This window comes from Symphalangus syndactylus, chromosome 3 (genome assembly GCF_028878055.3).
Source record: "Symphalangus syndactylus isolate Jambi chromosome 3, NHGRI_mSymSyn1-v2.1_pri, whole genome shotgun sequence".
NCBI lineage: Eukaryota > Metazoa > Chordata > Mammalia > Primates > Hylobatidae > Symphalangus > Symphalangus syndactylus.
In genome coordinates this window covers 68,373,696-68,399,317 of record NC_072425.2, presented here as the reverse complement: position 1 = coordinate 68,399,317, position 25,622 = coordinate 68,373,696, and the positions used below count along the sequence as shown (strand labels likewise).

General features: G+C 38.8%; 1 protein-coding gene across 3 annotated transcripts in view; it reads left to right on the top strand.

Annotated features, from left to right (window-relative positions):
* The window catches only part of PCSK5 (proprotein convertase subtilisin/kexin type 5), a 471,035-nt gene that overhangs the window by 122,957 nt on the left and 322,456 nt on the right, over positions 1-25,622 (top strand). For all 3 annotated transcript variants that reach the window (XM_055272213.1, XM_055272212.1, XM_055272214.1), the window contains exons 4-5: positions 16,311-16,454; positions 19,505-19,581. In XM_055272213.1, the coding sequence (XP_055128188.1) occupies positions 16,311-16,454; positions 19,505-19,581 (221 nt within the window). The remainder of the gene's footprint in view (positions 1-16,310; positions 16,455-19,504; positions 19,582-25,622) is intronic.

Sequence of the window (25,622 nt, the reverse complement as noted above, 5' to 3'; positions counted from 1 at the left end):
CATTGGGTAGGTATTTGTCTGTTAGTCTCCATTCATTTTGAGATGTTTTATTTTCTTAGATCATTAGCAGCATTTGTGTGTAGAAACAGGTGGGAATTTGAATGACTTATTAAGTCTCCTAGTTCAAAAGAACAATAATATTTTGATACAGTAAGAATCATTTGATTTTATCAATGCATTTGGAGGGAGTGAGAGGAGGGTAGATGGCCTTCTGATTTAGTGCTTCTTCGTTGCTTTAATATGACTTCTGATTTTCATTATTTTCTTTTTTTGAGACAGGGTCTCACTCTGTTGCCCAGGCTAGAGTGCAGTGGCATGATTATGGCTCACTGCAGCTTTGACCTCCTGGGTTCAAGTGATTCTCCCACCTCAGCTTCCTGAGTAGCTGGGACCACAGGCGCCTGTCACCATGCCCGGCTAATTTGTGTGTGTGTGTGTGTGTGTGTATTTTTTGTAGCCACAAAAAAATACAACATGGTTGAGCCATGTCGCCCAGGCTAGTCTCAAACTCCTGAGATAAAGTGATTTTCTTCACTTTCGTATCTCTTTCTCCATCAAGTCTTCAAGGGGTTCCCCTTCTAATTTGCTCCTTCACTCCCAGAACTGGTGCCTTTCTATAATTTCCATCTCTGCTCCGTTGCACTCTGGACTCCATGCAGGTCTCAGATCTGTTCACCATATTTCCCTACTGTGGAGGGGGTTTCTCTGTGTAAGATTATTCTATTTGTGTCTCACCATTACTGGGCTTCTGCTTCCTTTTACTTTTCTGCTGTCTCTATCTGACTTTCTGCTCTGGAGTGATCTCAAGAGGGTTCTGCTGGATTTGAGTATTTTTCTCCTGCTTATGTGTAATTTGAGGTTTGTTGTGTTCCTTTTTTCCTAGTTATGATACAAATCTGTGTTTAAAAATTTCATAGTTTCTCTTTGTTTTATCTTTATGTTGTTTTGAAGGATGCATGGGGAGATTAAGATTTAGATGGCTTTCATTATCCTACTGAAACCAGGATTAGATTCTTTAGATCCTATTCTGGATAGGAAGCAAATAGAACACTGCATATTTCCTTCTCTTTGCTTTTTTTTTTTTTTTTTTTTTTTTTGAGATGGAGTCTCGCTCTGTCACCCAGGCTGGAGTGCAGTGGCGCAATCTTGGCTCACCACAACCTCTGCCTCCCAGGTTCAAGTGATTCTTCTGCCTCAGCCTCCTGAGTAGCTGGGACTACAAGCATGCGCCATCACACCCAGCTAATTTTTGTATTTTTAGTAGAGACAGGGTTTCACCGTGTTGGCCAGGATGGTCTCAATCTCCTGACCTCGTGATCTGCCTGCCTCAGCCTCCCAAAGTGCTGGGATTACAGCTATGAGCTTTGCATTCTTGCCATAGGCATCTTAATTCTTCCTTAAGAAAGATAGATGCAGTTAATTAAAGTTGGAGATGTCATAGGACAAATTAGTATTATGCTGTAAAGTTACCCACCCTTAGACTGGTGGCACTAAGGGTTGGCAGATGTAGAAAGTGAAAATAGATGTTAATTTGAATTTCAGATAAGCAATGAATAACTTTGTAGTATAACTATGTCCCATCCAATATATGGGATCTACTTATACTAAAAAAGTTTTTCTTGTTTATCTGAAATTCAAATGTAACTGGAGGTCTTGTATTTTATCTAGCAGCTCTACTTCAGGGAAAGAAATGTTTGTTACTATTTTTCATAGCCCACGTGGTACCTAGAATGATACCTGGGATCGTGCTGAGCAAAAAGCATGTGCAAAATATTTGTTGAATTAAATATGCAAATTTAATTTAATAAACTTAGTGATCATAAGATATTATTTCCTAATGAAATGTGAGGATAGCAAAAAAAAAAGTTCCATTCTATTCAATCTCAATTTCAGTTGGACTAAAACATTTTTTTTCAAGTTATATGATGTTCTGCTTAATGGTTTTCTTCATGTTTGATTTTTCAAATAACCTTTACAAATCCTACTATCCACTTTAGGAGGCCGAGGTGGGTGGATCACGAGGTCAGAAGGTTGAGACCAGCCTGACAAACATGGTGAAACCCTGTCTCTACTAAAAATACAAAAATTAGCCAGGCATGGTGGCGGGCGCCTGTAGTCCCAGCTACTCAGGAGGCTGAGGCAGGAGAATCGCTTGAACCCGGGAGTCGGAGGTTGCAGTGAGCCGAGATCGCGCCACTGCACTCCAGCCTGGTGACAGAGCGAGACTCCGTCTTGAGGAAAAAAAAAAAAATCCTACTACCTTAAACTGTCACAAGGTGGAGTATATATATATTTATGTATGAGAGATAGATCATATATAGCTAGATAAGTGTAATGAAAGCTAGATTGGTAGATACATGGAGCAATCACAAAAGCTAAGGAATAACTGTATTTCAGACTGTCTTTTTTCTACCCTACAATCATACTTCATTATTACCTGCTTTATATCCCTTGGTTTATGTTTAGGTAGCTCTGGTGGAGATTACCTAATCTCAGAGAAGGCAAACTGTCTCCTAGCCCTAGGGAATAAATCATGAATAGTCCAAGCCAGTCATGGGATGCATGTGCACTGTACCAGGGATGAAGAAAGAGATATACCAGTGACCCAGTTTTTAGCTAAATAACAACTACTGATGAAGTTGATACTGAGGGATTTCTTTCTCTTAGGAGAGAAAGCCTTTTGTGATGTCTTTCTTTCTACTTGGGATACTGATGAGGGATATCATACAGGGAGCTGTGGCAGTTATCTTGAAATCAGGAGGCACTTTCAGAGGACAAAGGGCCAACAGCTAAGTCTGGTGGCTGAGAAAATAGTCTGGTTCCGTAATGATGTCATTAACTTGGAATCACCAACTTTCAGATTAACTGGATGATAATTAAATGCTTTTTCTGATGAAGGTTAATTGGGGCTTTTTTTCCTTGCAGCTAAAAACATTCCAAACTATTAATGGTACAAACTTCTCACTAGAAAGTAACTTCAGGAATTTATAGGTTAAACACATCCTTTTAAAGGAAGTTTTATTTTTTGTTTGTCTTAGTTAGAATCTTTGGAGGACTGTGATCTATCACTTTATTGTTCACTGTGCCCTTTCTTCTCTTTTAATGAAAAATAAGGTGTTGGAGAATAAAGTGGAAAGGGCTGCATTTTTCTGCTGTGTCGACTGAGCAGCTTTTTGGATCTCTGTAACTCCAATTTAACATCTTTCAACATCTTTCTCCACTTTTTCCACTTTGGAAAGCCCTGTTCTAAATAATCAGTGAAAACATACCACTGTCAGACATGAGGATGTTTGGACTTTGATTGTCTGTAAGGTGTTTATGTTAGTTACCCATGAAGAGCTTACTAATTAGATAGAAAAGACAACATGCTTGGAAAACTATGTTGCTGAATGTGGCTGTGGAAAGCTGCTACCCTAGTGTTGAATTTAATTGTGTTAATGTTATTCCTTCCATTAATGAATGGAAAAAATGTGGTTTAGGTTACAGGAACAGTATTCCAGTTTACCTTGAATATGCCACTGTAAGAGGTTAGGAGTTACTATAAAGTTCAGTGTCCTTGCTCTATACATGAAGATGTGTCACTGTGTTTGGGTAGTGACTTTTCTGGAATTATTATTTTTCTCTAACAAGAAATTCTGTTGGATGCTATTAAAGCAAGTTGCTTGGTTAGATTCTTGAAAGGATTCGACATTTTTTATTAATAAGAAAAACATTTGCAATTACGCTTGCTAGTGGAGGATAAAAATGAGTTTGTTTTCTTGCTCATTGTACTCCAGGGTCTGGAGAGAATCTCACCAGGTCGAAGAGGCAATCTTCTCTGTAGGTTCCTTTATTGAGTGGCCAATCAAATGCATTATGGGATCCTTCATCTTTTCTGAAGCCTCTGATACTTGCCACTGTGCAAGAAGCCCTGGACATATTATTGGCCTGTCCAAGCAAAGTGTTTCATTTTCCTTGCAAGCAACTTTGTAGATTTTATACTAGTTTACATCTTCAAGTGGACAATAAAAGCAAAGATGTCAGGTAGATTTGGACAATTATTTTTATTCAGCCTAAAAGGAATGATATTAAAGTGGTCTTTTTAGTAGCTATCAGAATTGATTTTGCTGATTGTCAGAAGTGAGATGGTTTTTGCTTTACCTTGTAAGTAGATTTATTTTTCTGTGGATACATCATAGCAATAGCATATTATCATGCTCTTTAAACATCACACATACCACAGTGTGGATTGTTTTTGTCATAAGTAATTTTTTTCTTTTTAAATTTTTATTTGAAATGTGGAAATGTGTTTTGTTTTTAAATTTTAAATGACAATAGGTTGGGAACCTCAATTTTGCTCTGACTTGCTCTTCCATGGCCAGAGTTTATTGCCTGGTGCCTATAAAAGCCTCTTTCCAAAATGAAGTTTCAGTGTTTATTGAATAAATGTCAGCTCAGTAACAGAAAAGCTGTAAAGAACTCAGGGTATAAATTTAATAACACATTTCCCTTAATGTCATGCAAGGTCTCTTTTTTATTTCCTTCATAAATATTACCATGATCTCTAATTATAGTTTGTCTTATTTGCCTACTTATTTAGTATCCATCTGCCCAAATTTGAATATCACCTTCATGAAAATTAGATCATGTGTTTTCTCATTCCCAGATGTAGACTTAGTATCTAAAAGGCATTGAATAAGCATGGTTGGAAATTTTAAAAAATAAACACACACACAAGCAAATGAATACATGGTTCGACAGTTTACAGATGTAGTATAACTGTACTGTAACTGCCATTGCTTCTATTATGGGATAAACCATTATGCAATAGATATATGTCCTTCAGAAGGACTTTCAGATAACTCAACTATGACAAACACACATTAATAACTAAATCCTACACATCAGATTGAAAATTCTCTTAGTGTTCACATGAATGAAAAAGCCATATTAACTTCCATGTCTGTCAAGCCTTCAAATGGCTTTATCCCCAGTGGACATCTGACTGCAAAGTATGGGGGGCCCCAAGTGAAAACCACACAGCTGATCCTACTCAACCCGTAGAACTGTGAGTGGCAATGATAAATTATTGTTTCTGGCCATTATGTTTTGGGATAGTTGGCTTGTGCAATATGGGAAAAACAAAAATTTAGCAATATAAACTTCAACTATTGATACTAAGTTATTCTCCTTTTCTAAGCAGCACACCTTTATTTGAGGTCATTATGTGTATTAGACATACTCTTTGATTATATAAAAGCATAACAATGAGTTATACCTGAAGAAGTCATGTTACTAGGAAAAAGAAAAGATTCGTGAGGGTCACTGTGGGCTAGTGTGTTGGCAAGAAAGCAAAGTCGAATTCAGATTTTGTCTCCAACTACTTATGGTACATGTGGGTCTTAAGACACCCTACCTCTTCTGATATGGTTGCTTGATTTTATATTACTCCCTGTTTTCCGAGCTTCCATACCACAATTGCTTCAGATTTCTTACAGAAATAAATGTATTTTGGGTAGTAACTTATTAGAGGGCACGGCAAAAATCCTTTAGAACTGTTAGAATATTCAAAAAGTTGAGCCAGTAATCTCATAGATCTAGAGAGGAGCAAAGTCAAAAAAATTTGGAAAGACCCATCTGAAATTCTGCATCCCCTTTATTTTTAGATATAATTTCAATGCACTTAGAAGTCATTTTTGTCCTTTAAGGTGTCTACCTTAGCACCTTAATTTGAGACAGAAATTAGGGGACACTGTTAATGTTTAATACCAAAAGTCTGCTGCTCTCTGTTGAGTTTAAACAGGTTAAACTTGTATTTTACTAGGAAATATCAAGTGGTTCTTGTTCTTAGAGGGGCCAAGACTATTTAATGATCACGTGTCCATCACTTGAATGTGCACAGCTTCATTGTTTTGTGCATTTGATCCTCTCTTCCTCTTCCATGCCTCTGTGTCCTCTTCTTTTCATATATATGCCACCTGTGTGACTTGGCTTTGAAAATATCCCTCGAAAGCATCTTAACTATAGGAGTTTTAGGGGTTGACTTAAGGAAGCTGAGGTGGCTTTTACTGTTCAGAAGTTCTGCAGAGTCCTGGAAAGAGGTGTAGCCTTCAGTAAAAATTTGAAACATTGAAATGTGATAGGACTTGGAGAGTAAATTGTGTATGCTTTTCTATTTATTTGTCTGTCTGTTAATTCGTCCGTTCACTCATTCATTGAAAAGATAATGATTACGTTGTCAAAAGCGGATCGCAGAATGAATGAAGGTTTGGGAGGATATTGTATAAATATATCCCTGTGCTGCTTGATTTGCTCAACTGAAAAATGGATTGGTTTCTCATCTAAAAAATAGCTACCATTGTATTGCTTGAGATTATTGTCATTTTTGAAGCAATATAAATGAAGAAAGATGACATATTAATAAAGTTGTTTTTCAGTATTTTCAAATGATGTTTAAATTCCCTCTCCTTGACCCTATATGTCTCCAACATTAGAAAAAAAATTATTTCCCATAACTTTTTCTCAACTTTTCTTTTTGTGTGTGACTTTGAAGAAATAAAAGAACTGGGAACTGAAGCCCATTGGTTGTGCTTATCCAAGCCACACCACATTCTACTCATTTTTTAAAAAGGAAAAAGTACTCCATTCTATGAGCACTGCTTCCTGAGACCTCAGTGAACAGAGAGGAGGCAGAGGTTTCTGAGCAGATTTATGCTCAGAGGGGACCGAGAGAGTGAAGAGTTCTATGCAAGCAGAATTTTGCAAAGAATAGAAACAAAAAAATTACATTTTAGAAAAGAATGAGAGCTGCTTACTGCTCATGTTCCCATAATTACTAAATAATGCAGTTCAGTTGCTTCTAAAATTTATTTTTATGAGCTCCAGCATAGGAATTGTTTCTTGGCATATAAGCGCTTAAGGAAAACATTTTAGTTGAGATCATCCATAAGCAAACATGATTAACTAATATACTAATTACACAATTTGTGTGAGAGGGTAATGTGTTAAGAAATATTTGATTTTTGATTCATAGTCAGCCAGGAAGAAAGTCATTTGGCAAAACTGAATTTCTCCTCAACTTATGGTGGAATTGCTGTGTGACCTCAAAAGGAAAACAATATTCAAATTGAACCATATACCAAAACCAGAGGAGAGTTGAACAGAATTCGCTTCTGTCATGCCTTGTGTTATTCCAAACAAACTTCTGCATCCCTGAGCTCCTCTCGGCAGCAGAAATTTCCCACCAGACCTATAAGCCCACCTGTTGCTATGTTACCGCCCTTCTGACTTCTTCTGCCAGAAGGATTGAACTTTGTTAGTTGCATATTAGAATAATCAACAACCCCAAATGAATGTCTTCTCTTCTCATAGAATTCCCTGTGAAGGCTTCGGTCCCTGCACATTCCCTATGTTCTTTCTTAGACCTTTACATTGGCAATGCCCCATTATGAGTCAATGTGCAGAAGATGAAGATTTCTACATCTTATTTACACCTTCTTTATTACCTGTATTATATTACCTGTATTATATATCTGAAGAAAGAGAAAGAGAGGGAGAGGGAGAGATTTATCACGAAGGATTGGTTCATGTGATAATGGAGGCTGAGAAGTCCTATGATCTGATATCTGGAAGATGGAAGCCTAGGAAAGCCAATAGTTCTAGTCCAAGCTCTGAAGGCTGGAGAACCAGGAGAGCAAAGGGTGTAAGTCCCAGTCTGAATCTGAAGACAGAAGAAACAGGAGCAACAGTGCCCAAGGGCAGGAGAAGATGGATGTCTCAGCTCTACCAGAGAAAGCAAATTCACTCTTCCTCTGACTTTTTGTTGTATTCTGCCCCTCAACAGATCAGATGATACCCACCTACATTGTGTGGACAGTTTTCTTTTACTAGCTCAATCTATCCAAACGCTAATCCCTTCTGGAAGCACGTGCACAGACATATCCAGAAATACTGTTTACCAGCTCTCTGGGCATTCCTTAACCCAGTCAAGTAACACATAAAACTAACCATCACGCCCTCTCACAAAATATTGATTTATGAATTACTGAGTATTTTTATTATGAACTTTAAAGATTATAAAGATATAATAATAATACAGCACAAGTGGCTTGTAATTTCATTAGGAAGATAAAACGCGTATATAACCAAAGATGACTAATATGAAGAGTGGTGGATGGGTGAGCAGAAAAACACTGGGCTTTCATTGAAAAGAGTGTTCAATGGAATGCCCAGGGATCTTAGAATTTGCTTTAGAATCATATACTGGACAAATTTAGGTGTTCTCATTGCCTTTCTTCCCCAATTTTACAGCCAACTCTCAGAGAAGCGGCTTCAACTTGATGCACGGATTTTCTCCTGCCCATCTGGTTTGGCCAACTTCCCTTAGACTGATAACCTTAAACATTAGTGAGCTTTTGCTATGTAGCAAACCATGCCCTCCTCACCTCTCCAGCCCCAACTCTTCCCATTTTTCTCATCTCCCACCTCACCTTTTGTAACCTGTATTCTCCAGCTATACTGACTGTCTTAAGTTCCTTTAACATTCCAGTCTCACTACGATTATTTTATACTTTTACCAAGATGGATCTTACCTTCTTCATCCCTGACTTGCCCTTTGGCTAGTCAGCTTGTATTAGGGGCTCAGTTTAAATGTTATGTTCTCAAGAAAGTTCTCTTAGCCTTCCTACACTTCCCCCTGACTGGGTTCCATGTTCCCACAGTATCCTGACAAACTGTGTTAATGATACCTAACATGTATTGCCAGAGGGCAAGTGGGGGATGGAGAGGATATGTTCCATCTTGGTAAAGGTATGGACCAACCGTAGTGGGCTGTTTCCAGTGGTACACTGGATCCACTTTCTGTAACTCATGAACAATTTTTTGCAATTGGTTGTCTGTTGCATGGACTAGACTTCAAGGACCTAACAGTAGGGACAGTGTCATGGCCAGTATGGTGACTGGAATGTAGTAAGTGAGAAGGAGAAGTGACAATAGAGATGGAGGCCATGGTTTCAGACCTAGATTTCTGAAGCCTAAGTCAGTTTTTTGAACTGAGGTACTTGAGATTGGTGTGAACCTTGGCAGCTCCAGAGAGCTATACATATAAAAGATGAGCTTGTTCTTGGAGCCTCAGAAATGCCCTCTAACTTTTAGAAGCATAAAACATGGTTTACCACCAAGGCTAGTAATATAGTGGAAACTAGTTCTCCAGACACTAATATGAGACTTGTAAAGATTCCTTAAAGGTGACACAAGATGTGTTTGTTGGTTTCTTGGTTTTTATTTTGTTAAATGCTTTTAAGACTGAAAGTTTCTAATTCACGATGGGTCAGGTTTGGAAAGATTCAAAGAGGGTCACAAAATGTATAAATGAGAAATGCCATCCCCTAACTAAACCTAAAGACCGTCTAGTTATACTTCGACTTCTATGCTTTGATTTATTAACCCTCAATTATGAGTAGAATTTTGGAACGGGATTTATTCTGCTTTCCTCTCTATAAGCATATCTTATAGATCACAGCCTTCTTCTCCCAACCTCCACTATTTTCTGATGTTCCCTTGGCATTATGTCTGGTGCTCTTAACATTTCTAACTGAGAAATGATCTTATGTCAAGACTGTATCATAGTAGATGGGGACCATAGTTCTAGCAGAGTTGGAATAGTGGTATAAATGTGTGGAGTAAAAAGGATGATTCATAGGATACCAAAAACATTTGACCAGTGTGCCAAAAGGACGTTGCATGCCGTTTCTTCCTTGTGCACCCCATCCCCAGGCTCCATTTCCCAGTTCCAGCCCACGACCTCAAATGTAAAATAATTCAGGTCATCTGAGCTAACCTTACAAATGATCAATTGCCCTTTCAACTTTGCCAATCTATCCCTCCAGACAATGAAGAAAATCATCCTCTCCTTATTTTATGATAATCAATCTCCTTTTTTAAAAAAACTAAAATTTTCTTCCCTAAATTATAAGAAGGCTGTTGCCCCTATATAGGTGCTGCCATCAACAGTAGCATGATCATAACAGCAACCAATTGTTATGTACTTTATCTTCTTTAATCTTCATAGCAATTATCTGTGTTCAAACTACAGATGAGGTTTTAAGAATTTAGGTGACTTGACACTCAAGTCATACAGCTGGAAAGTAGCAGAGGTAGAATTCCAACTCTCCTCTGCCCAGTTCCCTTTAGCTCACCTCCTTATCTGCTCTGCTGAATTTGGTGGTGTTGAAATGTATTGGGCTTCCATGGGATTTCTGGATAATCCACAGACTGAATAATCATCCTCTGAATAATTGGACAGAGCATCTGTTTCGTCTGGGGGCAATTGTGTGTGTGTATATGTGTGTGCGTGATAACTAAGGATTTGAAGTCCATCAAATTGACTCATTAAGTATTGTAATAAACATCTTAGGACTTAACTACCTTGATTTGTATTTCCAAGAATCTGTAAAGGCACCTGCAGTTTTGGAGGTATAGAATCTCTACTTCATATACCTCAAAAAGAACCCATCAACTTACGGCCTTCCTCACACATGTCAAATGTTCATTTTTAAAAGGTAATCTTGAGAGGGAAAGGTTAAAGAAGGTCTCCTCCAAAAAAAAAAAAAAAAAAAAATGCATGAGGGAGTGAAACTATTGTCTGAAACTGCAAAGGGGAGAACGGAGCCGTGGGTAGTTCCCAAGTGCTGAGAAGCAGATTTCAGATCCATTGGAAGGCATGACTTAATCAGAAGTGGAGCAGGACTAACCATAGCAGGCTATTTCCAGTGGTACCCTGGATCCACCTTCTGTAAGTCATGAATGTTGATTGTTACACATTTAGAAATTTTGCAGTTGTGGTAGTTTAAAACTAGCCATGATGTGAGTATTTACACTGTGGAAATTGGGAAACACTAACACATAAGGGCTGTTTTTTAAAGCAGGGCTCCCCAAGCCCTGGGCTGCGGACCGGTATTGATCGTGGCCTGTTAGGAACTGGGCTGCACAGCAGGAGGTGAGTGGCAGGTGAGCATTACCGCCTGAACTCTGCCTCCTGTCAAATCAGCAGCGCCTTTAGATTCTCAGAGGAGCACGAACCCTGTTGTGAACTGCGCATGCGAAGGATCTAGGTTGCATGCTCCTTATGAGAATCTAAGCAATGCCCCATGATCTGAGGTGGAACAGTTTCATCCTGAAACCACCCCACATCCGTGGAAAAATTGTCTTCCACAAAACCAGTTCCTGGTGTCAAAAAGGTTGGGGACTGCTATTCTAAAGAACTGATTTACCAGCACTTTATTGCCTGTTGAATAAAGAAGTGAATTTCCTGTTGCTGAAAATTTTCAAATATAAACTTGGTGTTTCCAGAAAGATGTGACACAATAAATGGAATAAGGAAAAATTAGGTCTCTAAGGTCTTAAACAACTGTATTCCACTTTATCACTTGAAGGTACTCATCAAAGTGCTAAGGCCAGAGTGATTTCTGTTATTTGAGTTTCTTTACTGGAACCTTTCTCCAACATCCACGCCTTATCTCCTCCTTATCTACCCTCATCTGAATTTGCTTGCTTTTGGCCCTGCTCTAAGCCCTTTCTGTTTTAGCTTTAACACAAGTGTTACATAGTCCTATGCTGTGGTGTCAGACTGCTTGGGTTTGAATCCTAATTTCACACTGGCCAGCTGTTTGAATTCTGGAAGGTTACCTAGGCCGATAAAGTCTCATTTTCTTTATCTGTTAAAAGCAAATGACAAAAGTACCTCTTGCAAATGGTTGTTGTAAATTTAAATGATGGTAATGCAGATAAAGTGATTAGTAAAATGCTTGGCCATGGTAAGGACCTAGTAAATGGTAGCTATATTTTCACTTAAGGCATATCAATTCTTTTTTTTTCTTTAACTTCTAACAACTCCTGAACTCCAAATTTTACAAAGAATTTCAAGTATATGTACCCTTTACCTAGTTGATTAGATATGTGTCTTCATTTGTCTGTAAAGCAGGTTTTTGTATATTTAATTTTATTTTCTTGTTAATGTTGTATAGTCGGAGATGAAGTCTTATAAGCCACTGTTTCAATAATAATGAACAACAAATGTTTTCATTGTTAGCAGATTATTGACAGCATTTAAATTGGCAGTTCATTGGAGACCCTCAGAACTTAGAGAAATTTAAAAAATATAATACCGAAAGCCCTCCCACCCACAAACCCTGCCAGCACCTCCCACCTCAGTCTTAAAATGATGATGATAAGAACATAATAAAGGTGTTTATTTGGGGTATAAACTATCTTTCATTGAGCTGTGAGATGTTTATGAAGACCCAAGAGAAGTGGACACACCCAGAGTGGTTTATAAGCAGAATAGCTCATAACCCTGGTATGGAAAAGGCCATTTCTCGAACTCACAGGACAATGTCTTTAAAATTTCATTCCTAAAAAAGTACAAACTGATATGGATAAGAAAGTGGAGACCTTGTGATAATGGTTGTTTCTTCAGGGTATTTTCCATTTTATGTGTCCAGTGTCCTTTCTAAATACTTAATAGACCATCACTGAAGTACAGTGCATTATTCAGAACTGAAAATACCTACATTTACTATATTTATCTTGCATATACTGTGCACATATGTGGTTTTCAATAGCTTCAAATATGCTGGAAATTTCTGACCGGCCCCTTTGGCGAACACCAGGCTGTGGGCTGCTTGTGTGGTAACACAATTCTAGACACTCTTCTTTAGTTCCAGCTCTGGCAGAGACCTTCTCACCATGGTTGATGATGTATGAGGGAATCATGGCTAATATGTGTTCTGTTTGCCTCTGGGTGCTGCTGTAACATAGATTCCTGGCAAGTAAATAGGGCCTAGTTTAAAGACCATTTCAACTAGGCAGTTAAGGAAATGAACTCATTTTCATCTCTGGTCAGTGTTGGGTGACATCAGTATTTCCCATAGCCTTTGGTTTCTGGATTCTTGAGGTATAGGAAACAACTACATTGGAAACATATTTGGAAGCCTGGGCCACTTGAAATGCATTAAAAGTCGAAGATCCACATTCAGGATTCAGGGTTCTGATTTAAATGCCCTCTGACCTTATTACTCACATTTGCAAAAGACACCCTAGGCTTTAACATTCCTTTTTGTCATCTGTATTTTGGTTGCTTGCTATATTAGATTATCTGTATGAAAGCATCAGTTGGATATTTCTTCTCTTTCACCTCCTACCATGGTGATGTATATAAAGAAAACAAGCAAAAAGGTGGTACAAGAATATTTAATGGTAAAGTCAGATTCAACAGAAGCAGAGGTGGAAGAAAGGAACCTAGTTGCTTCTCTTGTAACACACATGTTTTCCGTAGACGGCTGGTTTTCTTCAATTTTCGTAATTACAATTTCAGGCAGCATCCCTCCACTCCAGGCCGGTTATCCCATTTGTGGGTTACCCATTTCCTGTGCATTTCCTTCCTCCGGCCCACCTCTTGGCCACATTAACATGACTTCATGTCACAATCGATACCGCAGGTGGCCCCGGCAGGTTTTGAAAGGAGAATGGAATAAAAACCTGTCAAGGTTGCTTTGTGTTAAATTAAAATATTTGGTGAGGAGAAGCCCAAAAACTCTTGGCCAGAATGAGGCTTCTGAAAAACGGAGGCATTTCAGAAATCTACACTATTTTTTTTTAATCAATCTTTGTTAACCAAATGTTAGCTGGCTGTGTATCTTGGAAGAAGTCAGAGCAGTACACATAGTGGAAATAAAGTTGAGAATATGCCCCCATTTTTGGGATATAATTAGCCAATATTTTTGAAATCCTAGGTCAGACTTAGTTTATTGCATGGTCTTCTAAGGGCTTAGAGTCAGGGAGACAAAATTCACACCCAAGATTCAACAGTCAACAACAGTTTGGCAGAATTCACTGGGTTGGTGTTGGATTGCATAGAACGGAGAGAGAGGGAGAGACAGAGAGAGAGAGAAAGTGTGTGTGTGGGTTGCGGGGGTATATTTCTAAGTTCAGAGAAGAGAAAAAGACAAGTAGGCTGAAAAAGGCTATGTGTTAAGAGGTAGGTCCAGAGCTGGGCCCCAAAAACTGAAGGCACGAGGGAGAGAGAATTCGGGTTAGTAGAGCAGAATAGTAGAGAGTGTGTGTTCAGGGCCTCAAGTGCCAGAAAGAAGTCAGGAAGATGGGGGAAAGATACAAATGTTCGTAAAAATGTAGAAGCCCCTGTTCTCTAGGAAATCAGTGTTGTCTGTCATAAAAACATGGGTGCACCCTTTATTAGAATGAATCCTTGAAACTACTCAAATGTATTTATAACACTCAACAACAGACAGTCTCATTTGGGGAATAAATTAATTAACAAATTTATTTCAGAGGCATTGGAAGCACCTGTAAGGGATGAGGTTTGGAAAGGAGCTTCCGCTTAGGATGTAGTTGGAATAAAAGCCGAGTTGTGGCCTACAACACCCTGAATGATCTGACCATGCCTCCGCTTCTAACTTTCTGCCTTCTGTGCCATTCTCTCCCTGTTCTCTAAGCTCCAACGATACCCATCCTACCCATCCTCTTTCTCTTTCTTTGATACGCTGAACTCTTTCCTGCCTTACCATCTTTGCTTTGCTGTGTCCTCTACCAGGACACTTGTCCCTAGGCTCTTGGGCAGACCAACTCCTTCTCACATTTCACGTTTGCAGAGACTAGAGTCTTTTTTCTGACCATCTCATCTAAAGTGGTGTACTCAGATCCCTCAGCATTCACCATCATATCACAGTGTTTAAAACACAAGGAGCCTTTAAAACACAGGGAGCTCTCTGAATGGTCTTATTTGGTGGTTTATCTTCTGTGTCTCGCCTTTAGGACAGGGACCTCATCTGCCTTGCGCACAGCCATACCCTAGCATATAAATTCAAGCCAGGTAACTGAGGAACATATACTTTATAATTTCTTAATTATAGTAGGTACTCAATGAAGTGTGTGCTAAGTGAATCCATGGCAGTGAAGTCTCCATTGTATTTAGGGCATATTAAGCTTCTATTCTCTTCTATTCCCGATATGCTGAACTATTTGTTACAAAGCAGGAAGAAAGTAGTGAATGGGGAAAGACCTGGGGTGGCTTGTGTTGCTATGGAATTATGTAGCAGCACAGCTCTCCTCTTTTGTTCCTCTCCCGAGTCTTAAGAACCTGGAAAACAACATCACACAGAGGGATATTTCAAAGAGATGGACTTTAAAGGAACAATTGTGTGGGTTAGATGAATGCTAGTAAATTATGTCAGGAAAAGCCGCTGCCTTAATTTGTTTTTCAGTATGTTTGTATGTTGTAGCCATTGCAGAATGAAATTACTATATATAATGAGCTCAGGTTCCATGTTTTACAGCCTGCCCCTCGAAGCCTTCACACACATTGTCCTGTGTAGGGCACCTTTCTGTACTTGGCACTATTCTTCTTTTCCTTCTCAAAGAAATAGTGCTGGATGAATTTGTCTACTGCCTACAAATTATGGTACAATAGCCATTGTTAATTTAGTGAAAGAAGTGTGGAGAACCAGTTATTTTTTTCTCGCCCATGGGTTTTTCACAGGAGCACACATCTGGCTGCTGTACAGAAGCTGCCTGGGTGGTTCCATTTGTAGCTGGATGGGCTTCTAGGCGCGTGGTTGAGAAATTATAAAGTATATGTTCTTCAGTGACATGGTTTGGATTTATAAATGAAATGCTATGATGCCTATTTGTATGTCATTAAAACATGTTAACAATAAAATGATGCATCCATTTTTCTGCTGTTGAGATACACTTTATTTAATTTATGCTTTTCCAAAAGACTTACGGTATCAGAACAGGTCAGAGCTGGTGGCGGAGAGATTTCTGTTTCACTTGCTTTTCCAACATCTTTCCTTCCTATCTTCTTCCCTTGTTCATGCTGGAGATCTGTTTCTACACTAGCAGACAATGTGCCAAATTGCCGCTAATTTAATGCATTATCTTAAGAAGTAGAGCCAGGCACAATGGCTCACGCTTGTAATCCCAGCACTTTGGGAGGCTGAGGTGGGAGGATCGCTTGAGGCCAGGAGTTCAAGACCAGCCTGGGCAACAAAGCAAGACCTTGTTTCTGCAAAAAATTTAAAAGTTAGCTGGGCATGGTGATGTGCATTTGTAGTCTCAGCTACTCAGGAGGCTGAGGGAGAAGGATCCCATAAGCCCAGGAGTTTGAGGTTACAGTAAGCTTACCACACTACTACACTCCAGCCGGGGCAGTAGAGCAAAAAAAAAAAAAAAAAAAAAAAAAAAAAGAAAGAAAGAGGTAATTCTTCAGTTTCCTCACTATTTAGTAATCTTGCAGCATGCTCTTCTTCTTTCAGCACTGCAGTGACAATACGCATCCCTGCCAGTCTGACATGAATATCGAAGGAGCCTGGAAGAGAGGCTACACGGGAAAGAACATTGTGGTCACTATCCTGGATGACGGAATTGAGAGAACCCATCCAGATCTGATGCAAAACTACGTGAGTGTATGCTGTGGTTGGAAGGTCTTTCCTTCTGGGAAACAGAGAAACTCAGGATTACCAATAAGGTGGATAGCTACTGAAAAATGTAGCAACATACAATAGGGTATTGTGTTTTGCTTCTCTCTGGTAAAAGATGAGAATTCTTTGAATACAGAGATAACCCTTTCAACTTTCCAGTGCCTTTGATGTTCTGACTTACAAAAAGAAAGCAATGAGGTAGCAGAAACTCCACCACCACACCATCTGCTACCAGCAACATTCGCTGTTCTCAACAATTTATCCCACCAGCCAGGCAATACTCTTTGTTTCTTTTATGGGGAAAAATGTACTTGGAACTTTTCTCCAGTTATCTGCTGGTCTTTTTCTCTCTCTGCTTCTTCTTTTTGTTTAAAGGACAGTAATGATCGGCCTCCTAGTAGTCTGTTGGAATCAATTCCTTTCGTAAGAAGAAACCACAAATTCATTTAGTTCTCATTTGAGCAAAACGGTTCAGTTGCTGCATCTAAGTGCACTCAGATAAACTGTCTCTTTACAGAATAGAATTTTAAAGCTAAAAAGGAACTTCAGGTTAGTCTCCTCCTTTGATAGGAGAATAAACTGTAGCCTGAAGACTGAAGTGAGTTATCCATGGTCAGATAGAAGAATAGAAACTATGGCTGCCCGTGCCCCAGCAGAGATGTCTTTCTTGTCACACGTGAAGAGGGTTTTACAGCATGCTGCTGTTCCCCACTGCATACGAATGTATTTGACTAAATACAAATAGCACTCATGTAATTGTGAGTGCCGTCTTTTATGTTTTTCATTTTCTCCTCTTGAGAAAAAATTCTCCAGAATTATCTGTGCAATTAGCATGATTGGTGCCCTCTCGGTTCTTCTTTATGTTGGACCTGGTGGGTAAGAGAAAGCACGTTGGGTAACGTGTCAAAGACTTGGGTTCCTTCCAGTGTGGATTTGTTTAATCACTTTTAAAGGCAAACAAGCAAATCCAACTTTGGTTTTGGAGATACTGTTTCTTCATATTGAAATCTTGGCGTAGGAAAACTTTATCATTTTGGTTGGTCCTCTGTTTCGGGCCTCTTTTTCCTTATCAGTAAAATTAGTAAGATACATTAGATACACTCTGAAGCCTTGGTGCTCCAAAGGACACTTAGCGGGTCTGCAGAGCCTCCTTGGCACAAGAAGCAGGAACTTAAACCACCTGTATATACAATGTATATTTTACTTGATTTCCTGAAACATTTCAGGCTCTATGTACTAAAAGTTATTTTCAGAAAGAGAGGAGCCTTTGATAAAGACAGAAAATCAAGATAGTGTTTACTTTCACGAACATTGAAATTAGGAATAATAATAAAGTATAAGAACATTCAGGCTAGGTGCAGTGGCTCACACCTGTAATTCTAGCATTTTGGGAGGCTGAGGCAGGAGGATTGCTTGAGCTCAGTAGTTTGAGACCAGCCTGGAAAACAGCAAGACCTCATCTCTAATAAAAGTAAAAAAATGAGGAGAGAGAGAGAGAGAGAGAGACCAATCCACTCAACAGACCACCAGAATTGAAAATAAGCCAAATTATACTCCAGAGAAGGGGTGCAATAACACCACATTATTCCAGGCTAGAAAGAGGAAGCAGCCCATTTTTCATTTGATAGTAAGATATTGAGTCATCATTTTACCCTGCATCTATATTCCTATACTATTTATCTACATATGTTTCTTATAGCCACCTAACATAAAGAGAAAGAAACTTCTGCCAAATTATTGTAGTGACCCCATGTATTTGTGGTCTTAATCTCTTGTATTCCCTCTGAGACTTCTTTTCCCTCCTTATACTCTTGTATCTTTCTTAGGAAATTTAACTGAAAAAGACATAGGGCAGAAATTGTGCCCATGTTTGAAGTAAGCATTCATTAAGTACTCAAATAACCAGAAGTGCTATAAAAATGTTCTACTATACTAAAATGAATGCCCCTCAGGATTTCTAACCAAATTATGAAAAATAGCTCTAACTGAATTTTTAAAATACCAAAATAATTAATTTTAAAAATAGTAAAAAAAAAAAAAAAAAAAGCTGGGTGTGGTGGCACCTGCCTGTAGTCTCACCTACTCAGGAGCTGAGGCAGGAAGATTGCTTGAGCATGGGAGATCCAGGGTGTAGTGAGCCAAGCCGTGATCACGCCACTGCACTCCAGCCTGGGTGACAGAGGAAGACCCTGTTTCAATTAGTCAATCAAAGAAAATTCAAAGCATGTTAAATTAGGCTGGCTACAGTGACATAAATTTGATCAATTGTAACAATCTAGTAATTTTTTTTTCAGTAATGCAGATATTTTTCACAATCAGTTTTAAAAGCAAACAAGCAAATCCAGCTTTGGTTTTGGAGATACTATTTCCTCATTTTGAAATCTTAGTGTACGAAAACTGTTCATCATTTTGGTTGGTCCAATAGCCAATGGTTGTTAGTAGAATGTCTAAATTATGGACTCCTTTATAGTAGATACAATACCTGAAACCAGACGAGGGTTGTCTAATAGCGGTCCCAAGATACCTGACATGATGAAGATCGAATACTGATTTTTAATTGGCTTGCCAATGATATGTGAATGATTTTTGTCTTCTGAAATCTATATTATGATAAGGAAGTTGCAAGCTCAAGAAATCAAGTAAGGAATAGGGAGAGAATCTATGGAGAATAAATCACTTTGTGCCTAGGTGGTCAATGCATACCTCAGAGAAAAGGTAGTAATGAGGATGTCTTTGAAAGATATACGTTTCATGAACTGGGTCATTCTAGGTATGAAGGGAAAAAGTGCAGGCACTTGTTTGGTCTGTGTAGAGTTCTTCTTCACCTTAAGGGGGAAAAATACAGCACTAATTATCACTGAATGAGCACTGCCTCCCTAAGGCATCCTGACACCACCGAACCGTGAGTGTATTAGTTAACCTAATTACTTTCCAGCAGAAATGTATTTAAAAATGCATGAGCCTGTGGGTCAATGGCTAATTAATGAATGTCCGTTTCCTTTCCCTTGCTCTCTCCTCTGTGGCCATAGGATGCTCTGGCAAGTTGCGACGTGAATGGGAATGACTTGGACCCAATGCCTCGTTATGATGCAAGCAACGAGAACAAGTAAGGCCCAAGTGAGGGGTGGCTGGCATGTGGCTGGCAAGGAGCTTTGTTTTCTGCTCGTGCTGAGGGAAGTATTTTCTTCAAAATCCTTGGTAACATATGATTCCTAATTTGCTCCAAGATTAATAAGTGTCTTTCCACTGAAGCCTCTGAATAAGAAAAAAGGGGTGGTCCATATAGAAAGAATGGTTGCAGAGAGAGCCCTGGGGAATGGCTCAGCATTTCCAAATCTTGAGACTGGAACTAAGAGACGACCCCTCACGTGGTAATTGCCCTGCGAGCCATTTGTTTAGGGACGGGGTGGTGAAGAGAGAGGCCAAGCAAAGTACCTCCCAAAAGAATTACTTTGTTCTGTTAAATTCAACACATGATTGAATACTGCATTTGAGGTCTCTACCCGAGCGTTTCTTGACACCTCCTTTGCTCCTCTCTCCTCTGTAGTTATTGTGTTTTTCACTAATATACCTGAAATACCTAGAAGGATCATTGCCAATTGAAGAAGGCATTACCTTCCTTATTCCCCCCCAGCCCAGGCAAGAGCCACAGAAACCCGGTTAACCACAATTATGCTTTCCATTTACTACTGTGGTTTTTAGTGAATGGAAATCAACATTTGATAACAGAATATTCTAACATTCCTCAGGCAAGTGAGAGAGAATGGGTTTTCTCGCTTACATAATGACCCGGATTCCTTACAATGTTAGTAGATATTTCTAATCTCTAAATCACATTAACTTTTTTCTCTTTTACTATGAAGCTCCTCAGGATAATGCTGTAATTTAGATACTTTCATTTGAATTTTTATTTACATGTTTTATTTACATTACATGCACTGAAGTTGCAAAGAGAACTGTTTAGCCCATTTATTTTGTTATTTCTAATCTGCTTTTTTCTTTAGGGAAAAAAATTTCTCAACTAGGTTTATTTGATTAAGTCAGTAAGTTTAGATAAAACCATGTGACCTAGAAAACTGTCACTGTACCTATGTGGTTTTTCTTTACTGTCTACAAAGAAAGCTTAACAAAATAACTGTAGAAACATGCTGTTGGTTGACATGAACAACCAAGTGAATCTTCTAGATCAGATTCAGTGGTGAAAGCATTAATACACTAATTGCTATAGGTAGAATTTTCCAGAACTTCCAAGCAAAAAGAGAGACCTACATTAAACTGGATAGTTTTCTTTCAGACTTACTGTAACTGCCCAGTGGGTTCACCTTGCCTACTGCCTAGACAGAGGCATTTTACCAAGACAGGGGAACTGCAATGGAGAAAGAGTAATTCACACAGATCTGCCTGTGCTGGAGACCGGAGTTTTATTATTACTCAAATCAGCCTCCCCAAGTATATGGGGATCAGAGTTTTTAAAGATAATGTGGTGGGTAGTGGCTTAGGAAGTGGGGAGTGCTGATTGGTCAGGTTGGAGATGGAATCATAGGGGGCTGAAGTGAAGTTTTCTTGCCATCTTCTGTTCCTGGGTGGGATAGCAGAAATGGCTGAGCCAGATTACTGGTCTGGGTGGTGTCAGCTGATCCATCGAGTGCAGGTCTGCAAAATACCTCAAGCACTGATCTTAGGTTTTACAACAGTGATGTTATCCCCAGGAGCAATTTGGGGAGTTCCCACTCTCGGAGCCAGAGGCTGCATGACCCCTAAACTGTCATTTCTAATCTAATAGCTAATTGTTAGTCCTGCAAAGGCAGACTGGTCCCCAGCCAAGAAGAGAGTCTTTTCAGGAGAGGGCTATTATCAGTTTTGTTTCAGGGTTAAACCACGAACTGAATTTCTTCCCAAATTTAGTTTGGCCCACACCCAGGAATGAACAAGGACAGCTTAAAAGTTAGAAGCAAGATGGAGGAGTCAGTTGGGTCTGATCTCTTCCAGCGTCATAATTTTCTCAGTTATAATTTTTGTGAAGGTGATTCCAGTCCCTCCCTTTGGGTTTCATAGCACCTTATTCTTAAAGTGTGGCCTATGAAGATGGGAAAAGGCCATCGATCACTCTGGCTTCTTCTTGCTGATGGGGGCATAGTGGGGTAGGTGTTGACCCAAGGCGAGAGGAGCAGAACTGCTTTGCTGCTGTGTGGGCTGTCTGACCATACTCACACAGGCCAGGCTGGGTTCCAAGGCTTTCATGACAAAGATGTTAGTATTCTCATCTATAGTTTTAGTACAGCGTTTAAGCAGACAGTGTACTATAAGGTAAATAATGAGTTTTAGGATAAGGAGTGCAATTCCCAGTTTCGAAAGTAAAGATTTGAAAGCATTAGTTTGGGGACTTACAGTCCACCAAAAATTTAGGATTTAGTTTAAATTGAAGAAAAATAAAAATAAAAACTCAAAAACAACTAACAACAGGTATACTATAGTTTTTGGAACATTATTTTTCTCTTTCCAGTCCTTATTTTTATTAAAACAAATCATGATAGGACTGATTTGTTTGCCATTAAACTTTAGTTTTTTTATACTTGACCTGATTATTTGCTTAAGGTGCAGCAAGAATAATTATTTTTTACATAGAGTTTTTAAATTGGCTTTGATGGAACTGTGTTCCATAAGGAATCTCAGATAAGACTTTTTTAAAGCCAAGCCCAGCCATGGGTTTGTACCCTCCAATACCTATGAGTTGGGTAAATTTCTTTCCTCTTGAGGTCCCAAGGTAACTTGGAGCTCCTGGGCCTGTCAGAAAGTGACATTCTTCACTTACACAGGTCAGGAACCCTGTAGAGGAACTATGTAGGCAAGGTTTGAGGCAAGTTTTCCTAAGGGTCTATTATTCACTTTGCAAGTCAAGTTTGATTCCTTAAAGGAAAGCATGCCATTCCAGTCAAAGCCTTGGTAAAATAACCAGTTTCCTCAACTGTGTCCTGTTCAAAAGAAAACATTCTTATTGCACTTATGCAAATAACTATATTGCCATAGGTTAAGAATACTCAAAAATAGTTTCTAAATTCTGGAGAAATTAGGTAGAGAGAAACAAACATGCTCTAAATTTTGTTCACAGGAGTATACTTTACTCAATTGTTAAAAGCTGGAAATAGCTCAAAAGAAGTGTTTTTGTCTCTGAAAAACAAAAAGGAACAGCAACACTTTAAGCAAAAAAAAAAAATCTAAAAAGTTTACTTCAGTTTTCTGTTAGTTCAGTCCATTTAGTTAACTCCTGTTCTGCTGGATATTCATAAACATTTTAGCTCTCCATGAGAATCCTGAAAGTTTTTTTTTCCTTTATTCTAATGTCATAATCTCCAAAGTTATCAGAAACTTGCATTCAAGAGCACCTGTTAAAGTTTTATAGCTGATTATAAAACTGTCTTCTAAAGAGGACCAAATCAAGATAACAATTATCTATGGATGACAAAAATATTTTAGGGAAGCCACAGTCAAAGACACAATTGACAAGGCAATTTGTTACCTCTGTGACACACAATAATCCAACATAACAATTATAATTATTACTGATGACATGTATTGAGACATATCAGAATTATAGGAATCTTATACAATTTTATAACACATACTAATAACAAATTTATATGAGTATAACCAAAAGAAAGTTAAAAACCTTTTTATATTTAACAATGTTTCCTGCATGATTTTAATACATTAAATAAGCAGAATATGTGTTGTAGTCTGTATTATAATACAGACTGTGTAAAGGCAATTCTTTGAATATTGGCTTTGATGGCTTTTTATAGACTATCCTTTTAAAACTTTTTTTTTTTTCTTAAGGATTTCTTTTAAACTTGGCCACTTCCCAAGACCCTTGTTCAAGAAGAATCATGACAGTCGTGCTCATCTGGGGTATTCTAGGGTGTCCTGCTTTGACCCATCCTAAGCACTGGCCATGGTTCATTGAGTGCAGTGGGGAATTGATTGTTGGAGGACACAGACATTGTTCCCAATGTATGCTTAGGTTTGCCATCCTGACAGTGAAATATGGAATTTTCACAGGTATAACACCAGCACTCCCTACCTCTGTTTTATGGAAGTCAGCAGTGCCCTGAGGGTATAGATGTACCTTTAGCTCCTCTCAGTAGTTCTGCCCGATTTTTTTTATCAGCTGACCAAGAGCATGTAGTCAGGCATTTAGGATTAAAATGCCCGATTTGCTCATTAGACCGTAATGATGGATATGATCAGTGGATCTATCTTTAAGCATGAATCCACAGATTGATAACTGTTTGGATAGTGGCCACCTAGAGTTAGGAAATGAGTAGCTTTGTAGTTTAGAGGAGCTGACTTTTAGCCTTGGCTCTCCTTGATTATCTTTATGGTCTTTTGAGCTAATGACTGAGCATTCAGTACTTTCTAAAAAGTCTCTAGAATGGGCATAATAATAATTCCCTCTAGGCTGGGCACAGTGACTCACACCTGTATCCCAGTACTTTGGGAGGCCAAGGCAGGAGGATCACTTGAGTCCAGGAGATTGAGACCAGCCTGGGAAACATAGGGAGACCCTGTTCCTATTAAATACATAAATAAATAGCCAGGTGTGGTGGCATGCACCTGTGGTCCCAGATACTTGGGAGGCTGAGATAGAAGGATTGCTTTAGCCTAGGAGGTCAGGGTTGCAGTGAGCCAAGATTGTGCCACTGCACTCCAGCCTGGGCGACAGAGCGAGACCCGGTCTCAAAAAATAATAATAATAAAATACCTCTAAAGATTATCAATAAAATGTGTAAAATACCAAGCTTACTACATAATAGATGCTACATAATTACAGTTGTTATTATTTTAATTGTGTGTTCTATTCATATACCTAATTCTTGATAAATAACTAGTTAAAAATTACAGTTATCTCAAAATATGTGTGCCTATGAGCACTTCAAATTTAAATTAAGACTTAGGGTTTATTTCCAGCGTTAGAAGTTGGGATAGGTTTGTCTGCTTCCTTGGGGGACTTAAGGTTTATTTCCAGGGTTAGAAGTTGAGATAGGTTTGTCTGCTTCCTTGGGGCTGGGAGCTGTGACTCTTTTCCATCTACAGGAAATCTGCTTTTCTTTAATTCCATTTTCCCATCTCCCTTGGTAGAGCAGGAGTCCTTGAATTTGATATAAAATAGTGAAGGTGAGGAATTTGTAATTATCATCAGAATAAGGAAGTTGAGGCATGTGCCATGCAAATGCCTCCTCACTGAACAATCAGACCAGTAGGCTTCAGAACATATTTGGAATTATGTCATACTTGCCTGCATTTGTTTATTCATTCAAGCAGTATTCATTAAGACGCTGCTTGGTGAGTGGCTCTGTGCTAAATACCTGGGGAATCAATGATGAAATAATATAGATTATTAATGGGCTGAATTGGGAGAAAATTTAGTAAGAAACTCTAATGCCTGAAGGGTTTTTAGTACTAACAGAGGATCTAGCCTCAAAACTATGCAAATCATCTGTCTTAGACTTGCATGATTACATTTCTAGTGCCAAGGCTTTGGAGTGAAGGAAATCACCTCTGAAGTACAAAAGTTATAAAAATCCCTTTCTCGTCACTTTTGCAAGTTCCCAAATGGTGGTATGTCAGACCTAGACAACTGATGCTAAAGAAATAGCATGATTAGAGGAGACCATAAAAACCCATCCTTCGATTCAGCTTTGCCTCCATTCATATTAGCTTGCCAAATAAAGCTGACTGCATTGTTCTAGGCTTAAAATAGAAAATGCCTCCCTACAAATGAAACAGTCTGCTGGCATTTCATACTACTACTCCTATTTCCAATAAAATGAATTATTGATGTCTGAGTTAGATCAGCCCTTCCCTAGGTTACTTCCTTTTAGAAGTTCTCTGCTTAAAAGTCATAGCAACATTTAGTAGGAGTTGAAACCACAGCATTATATTTTGAACGAGCGGTATGTGGGCCCAGAGTCTAATTCCTTTTCAAAATAAACCAACCTCTGGGTTAAAGACTCATTTTCTAAAAGGAATAGATTTTTCATGTTGTTTCTTATCTCTGATTCAAGGAAGCTTTAACCAGGATGAATGGAAGTGAATTTCTTCTAGTTCCTTAGTTTCTTTTCACACATCATTTCCGGTTTTATGAGTGTT